Source organism: Pseudophryne corroboree, chromosome 6 (genome assembly GCF_028390025.1).
Source record: "Pseudophryne corroboree isolate aPseCor3 chromosome 6, aPseCor3.hap2, whole genome shotgun sequence".
In the NCBI taxonomy this organism is placed as follows: Eukaryota; Metazoa; Chordata; class Amphibia; order Anura; family Myobatrachidae; genus Pseudophryne; species Pseudophryne corroboree.
The window spans coordinates 345,122,508-345,146,485 of NC_086449.1; the positions used below are offsets into that span (position 1 = coordinate 345,122,508).

A 23,978-nucleotide genomic window follows, 5' to 3' on the forward strand; every position below is an offset into this window, starting at 1 on the left:
AGCTTCCTTCAGCGTGACCGGCTCCTCCAGGCACATTTTCTAAACGGAGTCTGGTAGGAGGGGCATAGAGGGAGGAGCCAGCCCACACTATCAAATTCTTATAGCGCCCGTGGCTCCTAGTGGACCCGTCTATACCATATGGTACTAAATGGACCCCAGTATCCTCTAGGATGTAAGAGAGATATGTATTACTACGATTTGATTGAGGTTCTCAAGTACCAGTGGGTATATTCTAACTGTACATTCTTTGTTTTAGACTGTGAAAGGGATGCTTGAAAACCCTAATGAACCAGTCAGTGACCTGTCCTACTTTGACTGCATTGAGAGTGTGATGGAGAATTCTAAGGTAACATGCAGTTCATGTCATTTTGTATGCATTTATTTACTTTTAAATAGTAGCTGAGTGATCCACAGTTATGGTTAAGCATCCTTTACTGGACTCTTTCAGATCCTTGGAGAATCCATGGCAGGGATTTCTCAGAATGCCAAAACTGGAGACTTACCAGTGTTTGGGGAGTGTGTCGGTGTAGCTTCCAAAGCTCTTTGTGGGCTGACAGAAGCTGCTGCACAGGTAAGACCTCTGTAAACAAATTTAATGTTACGTTTTTGTAGTGGTCGTTAATAGGTCTCCTGATTTATAAATTAGCTTTAGTTTGGTTGGCTCTCAGATCATGACACTCTTTATCAGTTGTTAAAATTTAAAAATTGTTTTGCTGCTTCCTGTGACGGTAGAATATACAAATACAGATTTTGTGGCATTAAGTGTAACTTTTCTTTGTAGGGGTCTATTCAATACCTGTCAGACCCTCTCCGACGGAGGGGATCCGACAGTTCAGTATTCAGTTTGCTGTTGTTTCCGTCGGCTTTGGTCCCGTTTTTTAACATGCCAATCTGACTTATTTTAAAGTCGAAATGGCATTGTCGAAAACGGGCCAAAAACCTGTCGAAAACGCCCGCATTTTCGACAAAGTACGTGTATTGGCGGTGAGTTCACCGATACATGTACTTTTCGACAGTGTCATTTTTTTCCGACAGTCGGAAAAATTACACACTCATTAAATAGGTTGAATGCAAATTTGACCTATTTCTGTCGAAAAGTGCCGGTTTTTCCAAATGTCTGAAAAACCGGCACGAATTGAATAGACCCCTTAGTAATCCGTTCGCACATTGTGCTTCTGCTCAGAACATATTGCCTGAAATGTCTGCTTTATGTTACATACTGTATACCACTCACTGTATTTGGTTAGCAAAGAAATTAAATCATTAAAAAAAAAAGTATCAAAAAGGCAAATCGTAAACACTTAATCAAGTCTCTTCCTTCAGGCATCGTACCTGGTGGGTATTTCTGATCCCAATAGCCAGGCTGGCCAGCAAGGGCTTGTTGATCCAATTCAGTTTGCCAGAGCTAATCAAGCCATCCAGATGGCTTGCCAGAACTTAGTAGATCCAGCCAGCAGCCCGTCTCAGGTAAGAGTCAGCTGGGTCACCGTGACTGCAGTTTTAAAGTTTCTTGCTTTGTCGCACTGTGCACACACAAGATGGTATCAGCAAATTGTCCGAAATTGCTGTGTGTGGGGCTTGTGAATGAGTACAATGCGTAATATTAATGTGAGTGATCCAAATTAAAAGGATTATTAGGTGTATTGATATACAGATATGTCCTAATACATCTTTGCTGCAGTCACAAAGAACAAAACTTGTATAGGAAAAAAACTGCAGCTGCTTACATTCTAGAACTTTGTGTACAAATTCAGAGACTCGGTCACACATAGATATGCATGGGTTACATATCACATTACTCAGCACTGTCTCCTTATGCGTCCTAGTCTCATTGCATTGTGACTAAGATGCATTTTCTGCAAAAAGACTCCTGACGTAAGTTAGTTGCACGGGATCTCACTCTACATGGCATATTGAGGCTAGATGTATGAGGACTAGGGTTGCCACCTCATCCCTTTTATTCTGGACACACATTCATTACACAAGTTCTGTGGCTGGCTGACTTCAAGACTTCATTTCATCTGGTTTTAATCAGCCACAGAACCTGTGTAATTAATATGTGGACACATCTGTATGAGGTTTGAAGCAGAATACAATGTGACCAATGTCTGCAGTCCTCTTCCAGTGTTGTAGGGCCAGGACTAGTCCACTTTGACTGTGCACATGGGGATCCTGTTGCTCTGAGCCACTGTGGTCAGAGTAACAGGATCACCAGCTTTACTTGATGGACATGTCTGCTAACTGCTCCTACAGTACAAATAGAACATTTTTGTTTACAGGTTCATTTACATACATTGACCAGTACAATAAAATAATTTGTTTTAGGTATGCATGACTTGTAGGTTTTTATTTTACCTTGTTTAATATCTATCTATGGTCTAAACATATCAGCGAAAACACGCGCTCTTTTTGTTCAGTGTTTGTTTTTCACTGTAGGATTGGGACATTATTTAGCAAATTGAATACAGAGCATAGTTTTGTGGGTATCTCTGTGAGTGCTACAGTTAGTTGCAGTCTGTTCTACCATTTGTTGTTGGCTCTGTCTCCACTCGTTTGCTTGTTCTATAGGTTCTGTCAGCTGCCACCATAGTTGCCAAACACACCTCAGCACTGTGCAATGCCTGCCGCATTGCGTCTTCCAAAACTGCCAATCCCGTGGCTAAAAGGCACTTTGTCCAATCGGCCAAAGAGGTGGCGAACAGTACTGCCAACTTAGTGAAAACAATCAAGGTAATTCCAATATGTATGTTACACAGCCCTTATACACCAGTGCACTTTATTAGGACTTGTAAACAAACTCCTCATATTCATTTGGTGGAGTATTTTTATTTTATTAATTGCTGCTTTTTTTTACTAATCTATCTAACACCGTTAATGTCGAACCCTTATGCATATTAATACAGAACTACTATATGTAAAGATAAGGCATCTATTATTCATGGAAATGGTTCTGTCCTGTATTATTTGTCGCTCATCACATTTAAGCTGATCTGTTGTGTATTTCTGTCCTTGCTGTGTTACATGTTTTAGTGTGCCCCCATGCTGTTTTCTCTCTCAAACTGTTTTTCGTTATTTAAATTGAAATATGTTTTATTTTAAATATTGTTTTGATAACGTTGTCTTTTAGCTTTTTTATGCTTGCATCTTATACGATCAATTACAATTTTGAGAAGGCTTTCCTATAGTTTCATCATGTAAAGTAAAGACACAGTGTATTTTCTATTACCATCTATAAATGTCCTGTAGCATCTTGTATTCTTCCTTTTGAGCACTGTTTTGTATATACAATAAATAATGTCAATACTGTAGGTTGCATGTGTATATACTGTATATATTACCTATTATATAATGCAGGCCCCATCCCTCTCATAGCAGAGGCCCCATCCCTCTCATAGCAGCTCTCACTGACAGCTGACTGGAACCCACAGCTTCACCTCTCCCTCAGCTAACCGGCAGTCGCCTGCACCCCAGACTATCCAACAGTGACTCCAGACAGATCTCCTCAGGTTATTTTGGAAAAGAGATGGCAGGAAAGAGAAAAAGTGAGAGGGACATGGTGGTTGGAGAGAGAGAGATGGGGCAAGTGAGGAGAGATAGATAGGGGGACAGGTAGAGAGAGGGAGGTAGGAGAGGTTGGTTGGAAATAAGGAGAGCCAGATAAGAGAGAGGACAAGAAGAGAGAGATATTGGAGAGATGTACTAAGCCTTGAAAGTAATAAAGTTCCAGCCAATTGGCTTCTAACTACCATGTTTCAGTCTGTGTTTGAAAAATGACAAGTTAGGAGCTGGTGGTTGGTAGTTTTTCACTTTTCACTTTATCACTCTCCAAGGTTTATTACATCTGGCCCACAGAGAGATGGGTGACAAAGGGGACAGACACAGAAAGGTGCGATAGAGAAAATTATGTGCACTTGTTTGTGGGTGTATCCTCATATATACTGTAAAGTTGGATGACAGCGGGGGAGAAAGGAGGAGGGATGGGAAGAGCAAGAAAATGGGGTTGACAAGAGATAATGGGAATGGAGGGGAGAACTGGGTGTGGTAAGGAAGTAAATGCAAAAATTGGGAGGTGAAAGCAAGCAGAACAACGGGGGGAGGGGTGATAGACAGAGAGAAGGGGAAGGGCGTGCATACAATGCTAGCTTTAAATACTAGTGTGTGTGTAAAATATATGTATATATGTATGATACCATTTATTTATATAGCGCACAAATATTCTGCTGTGCTTTTTAGAGCCTATTTAGTAATTCACTCCAGTCCCCGCCACAGTGAAGCTTACAGCCTATATTCCCTACCACGTCTCACACACACACACACACACACACACACACACACACACACACACACACACACACACACACACACACACACACACTGACAGAGGTTCTCAAACTCTGTCCTCAAGGCACCCTAGCAGTCCAGGTTTTAATTATATCCATGCTTGCCCACAGATGACTTAACTAGTACCTCAATCAATTTAATTCAATCATCTGTGCTGAGACGTGGATATCCTTAGAACCTGGACTTATAGTGGGCCTTAATGACCGAATTTGGGAACCACTGCATTAGGGCTCATAATTTTTTTGTCTGGAGCCAATTAACCAATCTGTATATTTTTGGGTTGTGGGAGGAAACTGGAGTACCGTGAGGAAATCTAAACAAGCACAGGTAGAATATACATACAGTACGCCACACAGGTAGGGTCGTGGTTGGAGTCGAACCCACAACCTCAGTGCTATGAGGCAGTAAAATGCTAAACATAATTGGTTGCCTGGAAGTATGATGGGTTTTTGTTTTGTTTTGTTTTTTTTAGTTACTTTTTCCCACTTTTATTTAACCTATTTAGAGAAAATAAATAATGTGTGGTGAGAGATTTCTGAACAACGTTAAATATTCTTCTAAAGAACAGGAAATTGTTTTGGCCATGAAAGGGTGAAATCCACCAAATCATTTAAGTGGTTAAATAAAAAATAAAAAAAAGCATTTTTGTACAAATCCCTGTTTACTAAAGAGATTCCTTGGAAGCAACTTTTGATTGTTTTTGATTTCTGCACTTGGCTGCATTAGTCTTATTTAATGAACAGGAATTAAATGCCAGGTTTACTGAACATCTTGTAACCTTACTTACATCACATTTATTTGATTAGTATGTTTTGTAAAAAAAATAAAAGAAAATATTAGTTCACCACGTACAGTAAATTTTAAGCAAATTTCGAGAGTTCAGGTGACAAATTTATCTTGTCCATAATCTCTCAGACTCTAGATGGAGACTTTTCAGATGACAATCGTGAGAAGTGCAGCGCAGCTACCGCGCCACTTATATCCGCTGTAGAGAACTTGACAGCATTTGCCTCAAATCCTGAATTTGCCAGTATTCCAGCCAAGATAAGTACAGAGGTGATGCATCGCAGTCTATTACAAATTAATTCTGTACAACCACATTTTCCTTTACCTATATAAATTTTTATACAGCTTGGTGCCTGAGCATTTTTTAAATTTGTCGCTTTTTGAATTCATTTAAAATACTCTTACAGCTTATTCCCTTTTTAGTTCTCATACCTGTGACTGATGCCTTTAGATCTTATTAGTCGTCCCCCTTAAAAAGAAATGCCATTCCAGCTGAATCTTTGCATAATTAATATCATTATACCTAATATTCATTAATTTATTGACATAACTCCTGATACTTGAAATATGACTTACTTCAGAAATTGCCTTTGTAAATCTCAAAAACACACTCTGGCAGCAATTTTGATTTATATTTTAATTGCTGGCATTCCTTAGCTACATCTGTAGTCATGAAAACTGTGGACCCCACTGATTATTTTCATGGTTACAGAAGTTAAGTTATGCTGAACCTGTCAAATTGCAGCAATCATGTTTGAGTAGATTTATTTCTGGCAGAAGTCCTATTTTAATAATCGGGGTTTAATCCAGTGTGTTTTAGTATATATCATAATGATTTTCATTAGACAAAATGTATTTTTATGTGAGGCTTTAATAACCTAATTTTCCTTTACACAATATCTATCTTCATTTTAGTGCTTGAATAGTATTTTGATTACAGAGAATGTTGCCTTACACCTCTAAGTTTACATGCTGACTTTGTTTTCACATTTATTGTTTCAGAACCGAGGATAAACACTGATATTTCTTTAAATATTACTCTCTCACTTACAGGGGTCTCGTGCTCAAGAGCCTATATTAGTCTCTGCTGTCACCATGCTAGAGAGCTCATCATCGCTTATTAAGACTGCCCGATCTCTCGCAATAAATCCTAAAGATCCACCAACGTGGTCTAGCCTGGCTGGTCATTCCCGAATAGTCTCTGACTCTATTAAGAGTCTGATTACATCCATCAGGTATGGAGTGTACTAAACTTTTGGAACTGCTTGTCAAGTGTGTTTTATCCCTTACAACTTACAAAAACAGTTTTTCCCTTCAAGGACCCCTGAGAGTGCATGTGTAGCAGATTTCCTAGTTGTTGCATAGGTGTATTCATTACCAGCTGACACATTTTAAAGACCTCCACAGGTAGAGCTAATTTTCTCTTTTAGCAAGGCTGGTGAGACACTGGACCATGGGATTGCAGGTTGGAGATGACACTTAAACTAAACTGTAACTTTAAAAGGAAGCTCCTCCCCCGCTGCAACCACGTAATGCTATTACTTCTTCAAATTTTGCGAAGCACACTGCTCTTCATATTCAGGGCTCTTTCTCCTTTTTGGATACGCTGAACAAGACGGAAGGTTGTCTCAAGTCTCTTTATTGGATCTGGGGCGTTTATCCACCCTTTATTCGCCTCGGCGTAGGTAGCTCGGGCCTTGGAGACAAGGATTCATTGCTTGTCTTGGAGCACCTCTGGGCAGGGCAGGATGAGGATCAGGTGGCATCGATCGGCAGGCCCTTCGGCTCAGCACTTGGGAAGCAGATTCTGAGTCTAAGCGGTTCTCTGAGGTACTTCATTTTAGTGGGGCTGCTCTTTTGTGGGCCAGTGTTGGATACCATGATTGCCCAGGCCACCAGTGGGATGAATACTTTTCTTCCTGTGGTTGCTCCAAAGCAGTGGGGTCCGCAGTTTTAGACATTTCGTGCTTCCTTTCGAGGGGCACCCTCTGGAGGGCATTCCACCAGAGGCAGGTTTTTCCCCATTAGGGGTACAGCACCCTGGAGCTGTTTATCCAAGGCCAGTAGATGCTCAAGTGCCAAAGCTCCTGAGAAACCTAAGGCCTGACTACATCTTTCCCCACTCACTCCAGTCGAGGGTAGGTAACCCCTGTTCAAGATCGGTGGGTTGTCTTCCGACGCGTGGGTCTGGCACATCTTTTCCCGGGGTTACGTGATCGACCTCAAGTGTTCCTCGCCACAGCTTTTTTTTGCAACAGATCTTCCCCAGGATATAGAGAAGAGGGTGGCCTTAGACCAGGCTATACAGTATATTCTCTGCTTTCAGAAAGGGTTATTGTTCTATATCCAGAGTTGGACCAGACCCTGGGATTCTAATCCAACCTATTCCATGTTTGGAAGCTGAACAGCTCCTTTCGCCTGATTTTAAATTTTCAGGCCATGAACACCAGTCATTGGGTGGATTACTTTTGAATGGAACCTCTGATCAGTGATCCATGGCATGGAGGCCAGTGAAATTCTGGTCTCACTCGACGCCAGGGATGTGTACCTTTACTTTCCTATTTGGGTAGGTCATCACCCTCTGCTCAAGTTCACGTTCAGCCCGGCTCACTTTCAGTTCCAGGCCCTTCCAGTCGGTTTGTCCACAGCCCTGCATGTTTTCACAAAGCTCATGGTGAGTTTGCTGCACAATAAAGGTTTTGCGGTCATTGCCAATTTAGAAATTCTCCTTGTGTAGGCCGAGTTGGCATCCCAGTTGCAGGTGCACCTAGTCCGCACAGTGCAGGTTCTTCAGGATCACAGCTGGATCCCGAATTTCTAAAAATCTTACCTAGTGCCTTATCAGTGCTTGCTGTTCCTGGGGTGGTCTTTGACATCTCTTTGCAGCGGGTGTTCCTACCAGAGTCCAAATCCCGGAGCCTCTAAGATTTGGTCCAGAGGGTACTGTCCGTGCCTTGTCAATCAATGTTGCTCTGCATGAGGCTGTTGGGTACGATGGTCTCCACCTTTGAAACAATTCAGTATGCCCGGTTCCACAGATGGAATTTTCTGTGGTAAATTTTCCAGAATTGGTCGGGATGCACGGAGAACCTCTCATCTCAGCTTCTGGTTTTGTCGCCAGCACCTGTTACTCCCTTTAGTGGTGACCTGGTTTCCAGTCATCTGTTTCGGGAGCAGTCCTTGGTCACTGCAGCTTGGGACATTGTGACCACGGATGCGAGACTCCTCGGGTGGGGCGTCATGGCCTTTTACCTTTATCTCCAGGGTTGTTTGGTCATCTCCCCTACCAATCAGTGTACTTGAGCTCTAAACCATCTATCTGGCTCTGTTGAGGGCCCAGTCTATCCTGGCCGGCGGTGGCGTATGTGAATCATGGCGGTGGCAACAAAAGTGCAGGGGTGGTGGCAGAAGTGTCCCTTATTTGTCCTGGGCGGAGACAGTCTTGGCGGTGTTCATACAGAGTGTGGAAAATTGACAGGCAGACTTCCTCTGCAGAACCATAGTTCTCCCTGGGGAGTAGTCACTCCATCCAGAGGTCTTCCAACAGTTGGATCGGAGGTGTGGTCGTCCTGGGGTCAACCATGTGACATCTTGTCACATATTCAAAGACCCCGATTTTGTGCGACGTCCAGAGACCTGCTGGTGTTCACCGTTGATTCCTTGACAGTTCTGTGGAGCTTCCGTTTGGCATACCTGTTCCCCCACGATTCCCATGTTACCTCATATACTCAAGTGGTCAAGGAGCAACAAATACCAGTGAGCCTGGTGGCTCCAGACTGGCTGCGCAGGTCCTGGTATGTCGCTGTTTTCAAACTGGCAGTAGGTCCAAGGTGGTGTCTTCCATTACCGCTAGATCTGCTGCTGCTGGGTCCCTTTCTGCATGAAGGACCTACCTTGGTTTGCTTTTAACAGCCATAGTATCAGTGGTCCAATACTATGTTGCAGGCCCGGAAACCAGTTTTGTCTTGCAATTGCCACAGGATCTGGAGGTTCTACATACTACGGTGTGAGTGGCACGACTTTCATACAGAATGGTTCTGCCTTCCTCGTTTCTTAGCTTTCCTTCAGGGTGGTTTGGAAGCCAGTTTACAGCTTCGTTCCTTGAAGGTGCAGATTTCGTCTGTCAATTTATTTTCAGTGGTGTCTGGTACTTCTTCCAGAAGTTTGGGCTTTTTTACAGTTTGTATTGTTGTTTCAACCACCTGTGGCACTGTGGAAACTTTAATCTGGTCCTTTCATTATTCAGTAAGGCTGCCTTTAAGCCTTTAGAATCAGTTGACCTGAAGTTTGTCAATTGGAAATCAGTTTTCCTTGTGGTCATTGGCTCAGCGGCTTTCCGAGTTGGGGGCCTCATCTTGCAAAACACCTTTTCTCATACGTCCTAGAGGATGCTGGGGATGCTTCAAGAACCATGGGGTATAGACGGGATCCGCAGGAGACATTGTCACTTTAAGACTTTAAAAGGGGTGTGAACTGGCTTCTCCCTCTATGCCCCTCCTCCAGACTTCAGTTAGATTCTATGCCCAGAGAGACTGGTCACACACACGGGAGCTCTACTGAGTTTCTCTGAAAAAGACTTAATGTTAGGTTTTTTTATGTTCAGGGAGCACTGCTGGCAACAGGTTCCCTGCATCATGGGACTGAGAGGAGAGAAGCAGACCTACTTCTGTGAGTTCAAAGGCTCTGCTTCTTAGGCTATTGGACACCATTAGCTCCAGAGGGTCTGATCACTTGGTCCGCCTAGCTGCTCGTTCCCAGAGCCGCGCTGTCACCCCCCTTGCAGAGCCAGAAGAAAGAAGCCGGGTGAGTAAAAGAGGAAACGAAGACTTCAGTGACGGCAGAAGACTTCAGTGCTCCCACAAACACACACAGCGACACGTAGGCGCCCTGGGCAGCATGAATACTGAAGTCTTAAATCTGGCAGATACATATAGTAAAAGTGCCTAGGCACTAAATATAGATCCCCCGCCAGTATAAATATATGGATTTGAGCGGGACTGAAGCGCGCCGGTGAACGGGCGTGGCTTAGCCCTCACAGCTCTAACCAGCGCCATTTTCTCTTCACAGAAGCTGCAGAGACGCTGGCCCTGACCTCCACACTACTGTACAAGTAACAGGGTGCAAAAAGGGGAGGGGCACAGTAGATTTGGTGCTATTATCTTTATTATAAAAGCGCTAGCAGGTCTGAGGCATTGTATGTAAAGTCTCAGTACCGGGTTGGGCGCTGGGTTGTGAGCTGGCAAACTCCTTCTGTGTCTTTCTAACAGGCTTTGCTGTGGGTCTGTCCCCTATAGCCCAGTGTGCTTGTAGGTGTCGGTACATGTGTGTGTCGACATGTCTGAGGCTGAGTGCTCTTCCCAGGAGGAGGCCGGAGTGGGGAAAAGAAAAGACTGTGGGAGTGACCGTGTCGGCACTGCCGACTGCTGAGTGGGTAAATATGTTGAGTGTTTTGAATGCAAATGTGGCTTGGTTGACTAAGAGATTAAGATAAAGAACCAGACATGGAGTTAATCCATGGAAGATGCATTGTCACAAGCTCAGACCCCTTCGGGGTCACAGAAACGTGCATTTACCCAGATAGCAGAGACAGATACCGACACGGACTCTGATTCCAGTGTCGACTATAGTGATGCCAGATTAAATCCTAAACTGGCCAAAAGTATTCAGTACATGATTGTGGCGATAAGACGTATTACATATCACGGAGGACCCTACTGTTCCTGATACTAGGGTCTGTATGTTTAAAGGAAAGAAACCTGAGGTAACGTTTCCTCCCTCTCATGAACTGAACGCTCTTTTTGAATAGGCTTGGGAAAATCCCGACAGGAAGGTACAGGTTCACAAAAGAATTCCAGTGGCATATCCGTTCCCCTCTGGGGACAGGGAAAAGTGGGAGTCAACCCCCTCGGTGGACAAAGCGCTATCGCGTCTGTCCAAGAAGGTGGCGCTTCTGTCTCCGGACACGGCTGCCTTAAAGGATCCTGCGGATCGTAAGCAGGAAAATTCACTAAAATCCATTTATGTCACTACAGGTTCACTACTCAGGCCTGCCATTGCTTCGGCATGGGTGAGTAGCGCTATTGAAAAATGGCCAGATAACTTGTCATCTGAGGTAGATACCCTAGACAGGGATAGCGTGCTTTTGACTCTGGGTCATATCAGGGACGCTGCAGCATATTTAAAAGAAGCTGCAAGGGATATTGGCCTTCTGGGATCAAGGGCCAATGCCATGGCTGTCTCGGCTAAAAGGGCATTGTGGATTCATCAATGGAATGCTGATGCTGACTCGAAGAAGGCTATGGAGTCTCTACCGTTTAACGGTAGTGTCTTGTTTGGTGACTGCCTCACTGACCTGGTATCTACGGCTACCGCGGGTAAGTCGTCATTTTTACCTTATGTTCCTGCACAACAAAAGTAAACGCCCCACTATCAGATGCAGTCCTTTCGGCCCAATAAATTCAAAAATGGATGAGGGTCCTTCTTCCTTGCTGCGAGAGGTAGAGGACGGGGAAAGAGGTCACAGGCTGTGGCAAGTTCCCAAGAGCAGAAGTCCTCTCCGGCTTCTACCAAATCCACCGCATGACGCTGGGGCTCCTCTGCGGGAGTCCGCACTGGTGGGGGCACGTCTCAAACTTTTCAGTCTGGTCTGGGTGCGCTTGGACCTAGATCATTGGATATTAGAAATAGTAACCTAAGGGTACAAATTAGAGTTTCAGGACGTGCCCCCTTACCGATTTTTCAAATCGGCCTTGCCAGCTTCTCATCTAGAAAGGGAGGTGGTATGCGCAGCTATACTAAAACTGTGTCAAAATCAAGTCATTGTCACGGTACCCCCGTCACAACGGGGGAAGGTTTTTATTCGAGTCTGTTCGTGGTCCCGAAGCCGGATGGCTCAGTCAGACCGATTCTGAACCTAAAATCCCTAAATTTCTTTCTGAAAAGGTTCAAATTCAAAATGGAATCTCTCAGTTATCTCCAGTCTGGAGGAGGGGTATTTTATGGTGTACATAAAGGATGCTTACTTACACGTTCCCATATATCCTCCACATCAGGCATACCTGAGGTTTGCGGCTCAGGATTGTCATTACCAATTTCAGACGTTGCCGTTTGGTCTGTCCACGGCACCACGGAGTTTCACCAAGGTTATGGTGGAAATGATGGTTCTCCTGCGCAAGCAGGGAACCACAATTATCCCGTACTTGGACGATCTCCTCATAAAGGCGAGATCCGTGTAGCAATTGCTGAAGAATGCTGCGCTCTCACTGACTATTCTGCAACAACATGGTTGGCTCCTAAACTTGCCAAAATCACAGTTTGTTCCGACGACACGCCTGTCGTTCCTGGGTATGATTCTGGATACAGAATTACAGAGAGTTTTTCTTCCAGTGGAAAAGGCTCCGGAAATACAGAACGTGGTAAAACAGATTCTGAAACCAGCAAAAGTGTCCGTTCTTCAATGCGCTCGGCTGCTGGGGAAGATGGTGGCGGCCTACAAGGCCATTCCGTATGGCAGGTTCCATGCCAGGGTCTTTCAGTGGGACCTGTTGGACAAGTGGTCCGGGTCTCACCTGGACATGCACCGGAAAATAATCCTATCTTCCAGGACCAGGATATCTCTTCTGTGGTGGCTGCACAGTTCTCACCTTCTGGAGGGACGCAGGTTCAGGATTCAGGATTGGATTCTGGTGACCACAGATGCAAGTCTCCGAGGCTGGGGAGCAGTCACACAAGGGAGAAACTTTCAGGGAAAATGGTCAAGCCAGGAAGCTTGTCTACACATAAACATTCTGGAATTAAGGGCCATTTACAACGGCATTCTGCAAGCGGAACATCTTCTTCGCGGTCTGCCAGTCTTGATTCAGTCAAACAATAGAACAGCATGGCGTACATAAACCGCCAGGGCGGAACAAAGATCAGAGCGGCGATGGCCGAGGCCACGAAAGTTCTTCGCTGGGCGGAAAGACATGCAAGCGCGCTGTCAGCAGTCTTCATTCCAGGAATGGACAACTGGGAAGCAGACTTCCTCAGCAGACACGATCTCCATCCAGGAGAGTGGGGTCTTCATCAAGAGGTTTTTGCAGAAGTGACAAGTCGTTGGGGAATTCCTCAAATAGACATGATGGCGTCCCGCCTCAACAAGAAACTTCAGAGATATTGTTCCAGGTCGAGAGACCCTCAAGCAATAGCAGTGGACGCCCTAGTGACACCGTGGGTGTTTCCGTCGGTCTATGTGTTCCCTCCACTTCTGCTCATTCCAAAGGTGATAAAGATTATAAGAAGAACAAAGGTTCAGGCGATACTCATTGTTCCAGACTGGCCAAGGAGGGCCTGGTATCCAGATCTTCAGGAGATGCTCATAGAAGATCCCTGGCCGCTCCCTCTACGGGAGGACCTGTTACAACAAGGTCCGTGCGTGTATCAGGTCTTACCGCGACTGCGTTTGACGGCATGGCGGTTGAACGCCAGATCCTAGCCAGAAAGGGTATTCCCAGTGAAGTCATTCCCACTCTGCTTCAGGCTAGAAAGGAAGTCACGGCAAAGCATTACCACCTACGGAAGAATTTCAGCTGGGGCGTTTGCTCCATTTTTTGCAAGCAGGTGTGGATGCGGGCCTGAAGTTGGGCTCTATTAAAGTACAAATTTCGGACTTATCTATTTTCTTTCAAAAAGAATTGGCCTCCCTTCCAGAAGTTCTGACCTTCGTGAAAGGTGTGCTGCACATCCAACCTCCATTTGTGCCCCCAGTGGCACCGTGGGATCTTAATGTGGTATTGCAGTTCCTGCAATCTCATTGGTTTGAACCTTTACGTAAGGTTGAGTTAAAATTCCTTACTTGGAAAGTAGTCATGTTGTTGGGCTTAGCATCCACAAGGCGGGTATCTGAATTGGCGGCTTTGTCTCACAAAAGCCCCTATTTAATCTTCCATGCTGATAGAGCGGAGTTGAGAACTTGTCAGCAATTTCTGCCAAAAGTAGTTTAATCAGTTCATGAAAACCAGCCAATTGTGGTGCCAGTGGCTACTGACACCTTGGCGGAGTCAAAGTCTCTCGATGTGGTCAGAGCTTGGAAGATCTATGTCGCCAGGACGGCGCAGCTTAGGAAAACAGAGGCTCTGTTTGTCCTGTGGGCTCCCAACAAGATTGGGGCTCCTGCTTCTAAGCAGACTATTGCGCGCTGGATCTGTAATACGATTCAGCAGGCTCATTCTACGGCAGGATTGTCGTTACCTAAATCGGTAAAACCCCATTCTACCAGAAAGGTGGGCTCATCCTGGGTGGCTGCCCGAGAGGTCTCGGCATTACAGCTTTGCCGAGCTGCTAGTTGGTCGGGATCAAACACCTTTGCGAAGTTTTACAAGTTTGATACCCTGGCTGAGGAGGACCTCTTGTTTGGTCAATCGGTGCTGCAGAGTCATCCGCACTCTCCCACCCGTTCTAGAGCTTTGGTATAAACCCCATGGTTCTTGAAGCATCCCCAGCATCCTCTAGGATGTATGAGAAAATAGGATTTTAATACCTACCGGTAAATCCTTTTCTCTTAGTCCGTAGAGGATGCTGGGCGCCCGTCCCAGAGCGGGCTGTATCTGCAGTTTGGTTATGGTTACACTCCTGTTGAGTTAAGTTCAGTCAGGCTGTGGCTGATGTTGATCATGCCGTTGCATGCGTTGTTGTTGAATGCCATGTTATACGGCGTGTTTGAGGTGTGAGCTGGTATGTATCTCACCTTAGTTTTAAAAATTAAATAAATCCTTTTCCTCGAAAAGTCCGTCTCCCTGGGCACAGTTCCTATAACTGGAGTCTGGAGGAGGGGCATAGAGGGAGGAGCCAGTTCACACCCCTTTTAAAGTCTTAAAGTGCCAATGTCTCCTGCGGATCCCGTCTATACCCCATGGTTCTTGAAGCATCCCCAGCATCCTCTACGGACTAAGAGAAAAGGATATACCGGTAGGTAGTAAAATCCTATTTTCTGGTATTTCATGATTATAGGATGGTTCTGCATACAGTTCCTTCTTTCTAGCTTTCCACTTTAATCAGCATATAGCTTTTCCAGAATTTTTCCTTTTAATAGACTGACTGGGAGGATCTAGCTCTGCTGGAAGTGGTCTGGGTTCTGAGGCTATATTTGGACAGGACTTTGTTCGCCGCCCTGTTTCCCTTCTGGGTATCTGTGATGTTCACAAACATGGTTGACTGGCTACTAAGCAGACCATCACAAGTGGATCCACTCAGGCCTTTTCTAGAGCTGTGCACAGGGTTTCAGAAAGGGTGTCGGGGAACTCCACTAGAGCAGTGCCGACCTCTCGGGCGGTGCATCATGGGGCTTCCGCTTAGCATTTCTGCTAGTCAGCTACCTGGTCCCCTGTCCACACATTCACTCGGTTTTATCATTTTCACATTTTGCGTCCATCGGCGCCCACTTTGGGCATACTGTTCTCCAGTCAGGAACTCTGAGCGTTCCCTCCCCTAGAGGCGACTGGTGAACGTCCCATTGTCCAGTGTCCCCATCCTGGATATAGCAGAAAAGAGGATTTTTGTTTGCTTACCGTTGAATCTTTTTCTCGGACACTGTGTTCCCTCCCTCACGCTCAGTCTTGAGGTTCTTTGGTCTTGCCGCTGTTTCCCTGCGGTTTGTTTTGTTTGGTTGTGGTTGTTACAGGTTTCACTGGGTTACTGCTTCTCCTTTCCATGCCCTTTTTTTTTTAGTTGCACTGGCCTACTGGGAGTTACTGGGAGGAGCTTATATTTAAAGTTATAGTTTTGTGCCAGTCCCGTTGTTCCCATCAGCAATCCCATTGTCCAGATTCAGAGAAAAGGATTCAGCGGTAGGTAACCAAAAATCCTCTAAAATTCAATTGTGATAATGAGGAGAACATGCACTGTTAGTGGTTCCCGAGAACTGGAGTTAGGAAACACTGATCTAAAGAATAAAAACCTTCAGTTGATATACAACACAGCTGAAAGCCACATCCACAGGTAGGTAACTGCCATCCTGATTTAAAGCTGACCTTGAACATATTGTTTGCAGGCATCATACTTGTTTTTGGACCAGTGAGATCTTTATCACTGTTGATATTGATAAATGTTCGGCCGCCATTAAATCCATAATTATGTGAGGAAGTGCTTGATACCTAGATGTAACAATTAATAGCTCCGTAGCCCATCCTATTTTATATTGCAAAAATGTGTTTTACATAACTAGACATCCTATTTAAAAAAAAAAAAAAAATATATATATATATATATATATACACTGCTCAAAAAAATAAAGGGAACACTAAAATAACACATCCTAGATCTGAATGACTGAAATATTCTTATTAAATACTTTGTTCTTTACATAGTTGAATGTGCTGCTGACAAAATCACACAAAAATTATCAATGGAAATCAAATTTATTAACCCATGGAGGTCTGGATTTGGAGTCACCATCAAAATTAAAGTGGAAAAACACACTACAGGCTGATCCAACTTTGATGTAATGTCCTTAAAACAAGTCAAAATGAGGCTCAGTAGTGTGTGTGGCCTCCACGTGCCTGTATGACCTCCCTACAACGCCTGGGCATGCTCCTGATGAGGTGGCGGATGGTCTCCTGAGGGATCTCCTCCCAGACCTGGACTAAAGCATCCGCCAACTCCTGGACAGTCTGTAGTGCAACGTGGCGTTGGTGGATGGAGCGAGACATGATGTCCCAGATGTGATCAATTGGATTCAAGTCTGGGGAACGGGCGGGCCAGTCCATAGCGTCAATGCCTTCGTCTTGCAGGAACTGCTGACACACACCAGCCACATGAGGTCTAGCATTGTCTTGCATTAGGAGGAACCCAGGGCCAACCGCACCAGCATATGGTCTCACAAGGGGTCTGAGGATCTCATCTCGGTACCTAATGGCAGTCAGGCTACCTCTGGCGAGCACATGGAGGGCTGTGCGGCCCCCCAAAGAAATGCCACCCCACACCATTACTGACCCACTGCCAAACCGGTCATGCTGGAGGATGTTGCAGGCAGCAGAACGTTCTCCTTGGCATCTCCAGACTCTGTCACGTCTGTCACATGTGCTCAGTGAGAAGCTGCTTTCATCCGTGAAGAGCACAGGGCGCCAGTGGTGAATTTGCCAATCTTGATGTTCTCTGACAAATGCCAAACGTCCTGCACGGTGTTGGGCTGTAAGCACAACCACCACCTGTGGACGCCGGGCCCTCATACCACCCTCATGGAGTCTGTTTCTGATCGTTTGAGTAGACACATGCACATTTGTGGCTTGCTGGAGGTCATTTTGCAGGGCTCTGGCAGTGCTCCTCCTGTTCCTCCTTGCACAAAGGCGGAGGTAGCGGTCCTGCTGCTGGGTTGTTGCCCTCCTACAGCCTCCTCCACATCTCCAGATGTACTGGCCTGTCTCCTGGTAGCGCCTCCATGCTCTGGACACTACGCTGACAGACACAGCAAACCTTCTTGCCACAGCTCGCATTGATGTGCCATCCTGGATGAGCTGCACTACCTGAGCCACTTCTGTGGGTTGTAGGGAGGTCATACAGGCACGTGGAGGCCACACACACTACTGAGCCTCATTTTGACTTGTTTTAAGGACATTACATCAAAGTTGGATCAGCCTGTAGTGTGTTTTTCCACTTTAATTTTGAGGGTGACTCCAAATCCAGACCTCCATGGGTTAATAAATTTGATTTCCATTGATAATTTTTGTGTGATTTTGTTGTCAGCACATTCAACTATGTAAAGAACAAAGTATTTAATAAGAATATTTCAGTCATTCAGATCTAGGATGTGTTATTTTAGTGTTCCCTTTATTTTTTTGAGCAGTGTATGTGTGTATATATATATATATATATATATATATATATATATATAGCTTTAGAATGTGGTAATTGTTTACAGGGTTCTTCATGTAATTATTTCCTGTAATGAATTTGTTGAGCTGTAATTTGAATAAAGATTAGCTTACCATTATAATCACAAGTCTTCAGCAGCTTTTAGTTTGTGTACTGCAGTTACTGCAATTATCCCTGGTGTCATGATGAGTAGCTGCACCGAAAAAAAGGGAAATTGCAGATGCACACTCTATGCACTAAGAACACTGGTAAAAAGAAGAATTATAATAAACTCTGCAATTTTTTGCCACAATTTTTGGCCAAAATGTGGGCACACCTACCACAGCCATATGACCTCATTAGGTGGGGTCCCTAACACTAAGGTTCAAGTCCAGAGCACGGGGCCCAGAGGGAAAGCACAAGCCAACTGCCCCAAGGCATCACACTAGTAAGAAGTATCATATTAAGTGCTAAAAGTGTTACATAGATGAGAAGCAGCAATTAAAGTGTTAAAAAGTGTTACAGTAAGTGTAACAATAATGATGCCCAGCCACACCAACCCAGTGGGCCCCACGCCCCGAACCCATTCCTAATACTGAGATATATAAATGTGATGAGTAGCTGCTCTGTGCCCATCTCTTCCACATGAGTGGTATGATTGTCTCTCATTTCTATGTAGAACCCTCCATTGCAGTGAAGATGACTGCAATTAGCAGTGTCAAAGCCGTTCAAAACGAAAAGGGCCTGACTCAGAGGTAGACGCTAGTGCAGGTGCAACTGCATCTTTTTCTGCAGCGCAACTGCGCCTTCATGATAATCCCACATCTGATCTCATTCATACAGAGATGCCCACCTTGTGTGGCACTAATCCCCCACTTTGTGTATTAAGAAGCACCATGGGACCACTTCGGTAGCACCATCGAACATTGCTCTAGCACTATGGAGGCACAAAATGTCAGTCTGAACATGGCTGCCAAATTCAGTGTAACTGGAAAAAGCTGCCTACTACCTCCCAGGAATGCCTACTGAAATTGCTTTTTGCTCTATGTGCACCAGCAGTAACCATGGGGACACATGCGCAGAGTGACTCAGATGCATGCACAGTCCAATAAATATCAGCTGCTTAAGTGTGTGCTCCATCTCTGAGTACAGCCCAAAATGAGAAGAGTAAATTACTATTTATTAGCATTTGTGCCCAGTGATGCCCAGATCAAAAAATGTAAGCTCCCATCTTCACTCTGTCTCTCCAATACACAACCCCTTCATCATTGTCCCCAGTACGCAGCTCCAAGTTAACTCTCCTCAATACGCATTCCCCTCCAACACTCTCCAATACGCAGCCACTCTGTTTTCTCCAATTCCACAGCCAAATCCTTAACTCACTCCAACAATACACATACCCATTCCTTTACTCACTCTTCTCAGTATACAGCACCATTTTTTCCCATCACCAAGTCAGTGAACACCTGACCACTGTTCTTCACTTCCCCACCTCCAGTCACTCCCCCCCAACTGGCTATCTGGTCCACACTCTCTCTCCTCCACAGAGTCCATGCCATCTTACTTCTCCTCATCACCAGGGCTATACCTCCTGGCTCCATTTTCAGAAAGGCTGCACATTTTGAAACTTGTGGTGAGGCTGTCGATATTACTCTTTTTGGTGAGCTGCTTCCTGTAAGTAAGCCACACCATCTCACTTATTTTCTGACATCCTACCATATCCCAGATCTCTTTCAGTCCTTTCTGTGGCTCCTCGCAGCTGTAGACACTGACCGAGATCCATTTGTTATCCTTGGTTTTTATTTTACATATATTTTTCTGAGGAGAGTGACAGCGGCACACATTGTGCACATCAAAACAAACAGACACGCACTCGCTGCTGACTTTTTTTTAGAGGGGGTGGTAATATTACTGCCACACATACATTCCATTATGAAAACTCCATTACTAGTGGAGATCCCTGTTATATAAATAAAAATATTTATTTTTTTCCAGATTACAAGGTTGTTTCATAGCAGAAGATATAAGTAGAAATTAAAACATTATGGATATGTAGCTTTTGTTAACTTGATTCCTTTTCTTTATAAATGAAAGCTCAGTAAAACAAGCTGAAGTAATAGGTATTTTTCTCTTTCCATCCTTGCAGGGACAAAGCTCCAGGACAGAGAGAGTGTGATTATTCTATTGATAGCATCAACCGATGTATTCGTGACATTGAGCATGCATCTCTCGCAAGTGTCAGTCAGAACCTGGCTATGAGGGATGATATCTCACTAGAGGTACGAGTCACGATCCAGGCTTCTTGTTTCCATATTTCCCTTGTAATTAGATAAATTGATTGCTTGTTTTTAGATATGGCAATATTTAGTAAGGTATTTATAAAAAGTGCCTATACATCCTCACAATCCACTGGCAAGTAATACAAAAAGTACTTTGTATTACTTGCCAGTGGATTGTGAGGATATATAGGCACTTTTAGGACAACTGCGCATTAGTATATATGGTCTGTATCCACCTCCTGTATAGTTGGTTATTTTCCTACCCAAGTCGAGCAGGACAGAAGCAGAGAGCAAACAATCTCTCAAGGAAAAAAAAAAAAAAACATTTAAGATTGGTAAACTTTAAACTGATAGAACTTGCCTAAAAGGGTGGGCGCATAATATTCTGCAATGGATTCAGGCAAAAGGATGTAACGTAAGTCAAATCCTATATTCCCTAACATGGGGGATATTGGACCATAGGTAAACCTGCATCATCAGAAGATGCACTCACGGAGTTGCAGTGCATAACACCTTAGGCTGGGTACACACTAGAATAATATATTGTTCAGTCGATTGACGAACAATATATCGGTAGCAGGTCGGAGGGTGTGTACACACTATATGCTTGTGAAAGACGTCATTCACAGACATATATCACCTTCAGCATGTCTGGCTGTGTGTACGAACGACCCGCCAACCGCTCATACACAGGCTGCAGGAACTGGCATAGCTGGGAGGGAAAATTCAGATGCCTGCACAGTTTGTTATGTTTGCACAACAGTGAGTATACTTGCCAAATCTGCAATTATGTTGGTGGATCCATAGGCAGGGACAAAACTAGGACTCTTGTCACCTGTGGCAAGGCAGTAATTTGGCGCCCCAAGAAAAGAAACAAATCAGAAAGAGAGGAAACAGAGGGAAGGAGAGGTGTTGAGGGGGAGGAGAGGATGGAAAGATAGAGGAGAGAGGAGGGAAGAGAGATAGAAGAAGAGAGAGGATGGAAAGTTAGACAAGGGGGGGGGGGGTAGAAGATGGAAAGATAGAGGAGGGGGACAGAGACGAGCAGAAAACGGGAGGAGAGAGAGACGGGGAAAGAGGAGAGAAACGCGAGTAGAGATAGAGGGGGGAAAGAGTAGAGCGAAAGAGAGGATGGTAATATAGAGTTGAAAGTGAGAGGATAGAACGGTAGAGGGGAGAGAGAGGAGAAGGAAACAGTGGTGAAGAGAGATAAAGGGGGGAAAGAGTATGGAAAGATAGAGGAGAGAGAGGAGGAAAACGGGGAGGAGAGATAGAGGGGGGGGAATAGAGGATGGAAATATAGACGGGAAGGAGAGAGGAAACATAGGAGGTGACAGAGGATGGGAAGAGAGATTGAGGGGGGAGAGAGAATGGATGGAAAGATAGAGGAGAGAGAGAGGGGGCAAACCGATAGAGGATGGATAAAGGAGAAAGTGGGGAGGAGCAGAGAGAGAGGATGGAAAATAAGATTTTACTCACCGGTAAATCTATTTCTCGTAGTGGATGCTGGGACTCCGTAAGGACCATGGGGAATAGCGGCTCCGCAGGAGACTGGGCACTACTAAAGAAAGCTTTAGGACTACCTGGTGTGCACTGGCTTCTCCCACTAAGACCCTCCTCCAGACCTCAGTTAGGATACTGTGCCCGGAAGAGCTGACACAATAAGGAAGGATTTTGAATCCCGGGTAAGACTCATACCAGCCACACCAATCACACCGTATAACTCGTGATACTATACCCAGTTAACAGTATGAAATATAACTGAGCCTCTCAACAGATGGCTCAACAATAACCCTTTAGTTAGGCAATAACTATAAACAAGTATTGTAGACAATCCGCACTTGGGATGGGCGCCCAGCATCCACTACGGACTACGAGAAATAGATTTACCGGTGAGTAAAATCTTATTTTCTCTGACGTCCTAAGTGGATGCTGGGACTCCGTAAGGACCATGGGGATTATACCAAAGCTCCCAAACGGGCGGGAGAGTGCGGATGACTCTGCAGCACCGAATGAGCAAACTCCAGGTCCTCCTCAGCCAGGGTATCAAACTTGTAGACTCTTGCAAAAATATTTGAACCCGACCAAGTAACAGCTCGGCAAAGTTGTAAAGCCGAGACCCCTCGGGCAGCCGCCCAAGAAGAGCCCACTTTCCTCGTGGAATGGGCTTTTACAGATTTAGGGTGCGGCAGTCCAGCCGCAGAATGTGCAAGTTGAATCGTGCCACAGATCCAGCGAGCAATAGTCTGCTTAGAAGCAGGAGCACCCAGCTTGTTGGCTGCATACAGGATAAATATCGAGTCAGTTTTCCTGACTCCAGCTGTCCTGGAAACATATACTTTTCAGGGCCCTGACTACGTCCAGTAACTTGGAATCCTCCAAGTCCCAAGTAGCCGCAGGCACCACAATAGGTTGGTTCACATGAAAAACTGATACCACCTTAGGAAGTAATTGGGAACGAGTCCTCAATTCCGCCTTATCCATATAAAATACAGATAAGGGCTTTTGTATGACAAAGCCGCCAATTCTGATACACGCCTGGCCGACACCAAGGCCCACAGCATGACCACTTTCCTCGTGAGGTATTGTAGCTCCACGGATTTAAGTGGCTCAACCCAATGCGACTTCAGGAAATCCAATACCACGTTGAGGTGCCACTGGAGGCACAAACGGAGGCTGACTATGCAGCACTCCCTTAACAAAAGTCTGAACTTCAGGCAGTGAAGCCAGTTCTATTTTTGGAAGAAAATCGATAGAGCCGAAATCTGGACCTTAATGGAACCCAATTTTAGGCCCATAGTCACCTCTGACTGTAGGAAGTGCAGAAATCGACCTAGCTGAAATTCCTCCTTTGGGGCCTTCCTGGCCTCACAGCACGCAACATATTTCCGCCATATCCGGTGATAATGGTTTGCGTTCACTTCTTTCCTAGCTTTAAATAGCGTAGGGATAACTTCCTCCGGAATGCCCTTTTCCTTCAGGATCCGGCGTTCAACCGCCATGCCGTCAAACGCAGCCGCGGTACGTCTTGGAACAGACAGGCCCCCTGCTGCAGCAGGTCCTGTCTGAGCGGCAGAGGCCATGGGTCCTCTGAGATCATTTCTTGGAGTTCTGGGTACCAAGCTCTTCTTGGCCAACCCGGAACAATGAGTATAGTTCTTACTCCTCTCCTTCTTATTATTCTCATTACCCTGGATAAGAGAGGCAGAGAAGGGAACACATACACCGACTGGTACACCCACGGTGTTACCAGAGCGTCCACAGCTATCGCCTGAGGGTCCCTTGACCTGGCGCAATATCTTTGTAGCTTTTTGTTGAGGCGGGACGCCATCATGTCCACCTGTGGCCTTTCCCAACTGTGTACAATCATTTGGAAGACTTCTGGATGAAGTCCCCACTCTCCCAGGTGGAGGTCGTGTATTCTGAGAAAGTCTGCTTCTCAGTTGTCCACTCCGGGAATGAACACTGCTGACAGTGCTAACACATGATTTTCCGCCCATCGGAGAATCCTTGTGGCTTCTGCCATCGCCATCCTGCTTCTTGTGCCGCCCTGTCGGTTTACATGAGCGACCGCCGTGATGTTGTCTGACTGGATCAGCACCGGCCGGTGTTGAAGCAGGGGTCTAGCCTGACTTAGGGCATTGTAAATAGCCCTTAGTTCCAGAATATTTATGTGTAGGGAAGTCTCCTGACTTTTCCATAGCCTTGTAAGTTTCTTCCCTGTGTGACTGCCCCCCAGCCTCGAAG

General features: G+C 45.2%; 1 protein-coding gene across 4 annotated transcripts in view; it reads left to right on the forward strand.

Annotated features, from left to right (window-relative positions):
* TLN2 (talin 2) overlaps positions 1–23,978 on the forward strand; it is a 701,648-nt gene that overhangs the window by 622,257 nt on the left and 55,413 nt on the right. For all 4 annotated transcript variants that reach the window (XM_063926512.1, XM_063926511.1, XM_063926513.1 and 1 more), the window contains exons 33-39: positions 257–346; positions 449–571; positions 1,324–1,467; positions 2,569–2,730; positions 5,257–5,397; positions 6,181–6,362; positions 20,099–20,231. In XM_063926512.1, the coding sequence (XP_063782582.1) occupies positions 257–346; positions 449–571; positions 1,324–1,467; positions 2,569–2,730; positions 5,257–5,397; positions 6,181–6,362; positions 20,099–20,231 (975 nt within the window). The remainder of the gene's footprint in view (positions 1–256; positions 347–448; positions 572–1,323; positions 1,468–2,568; positions 2,731–5,256; positions 5,398–6,180; positions 6,363–20,098; positions 20,232–23,978) is intronic.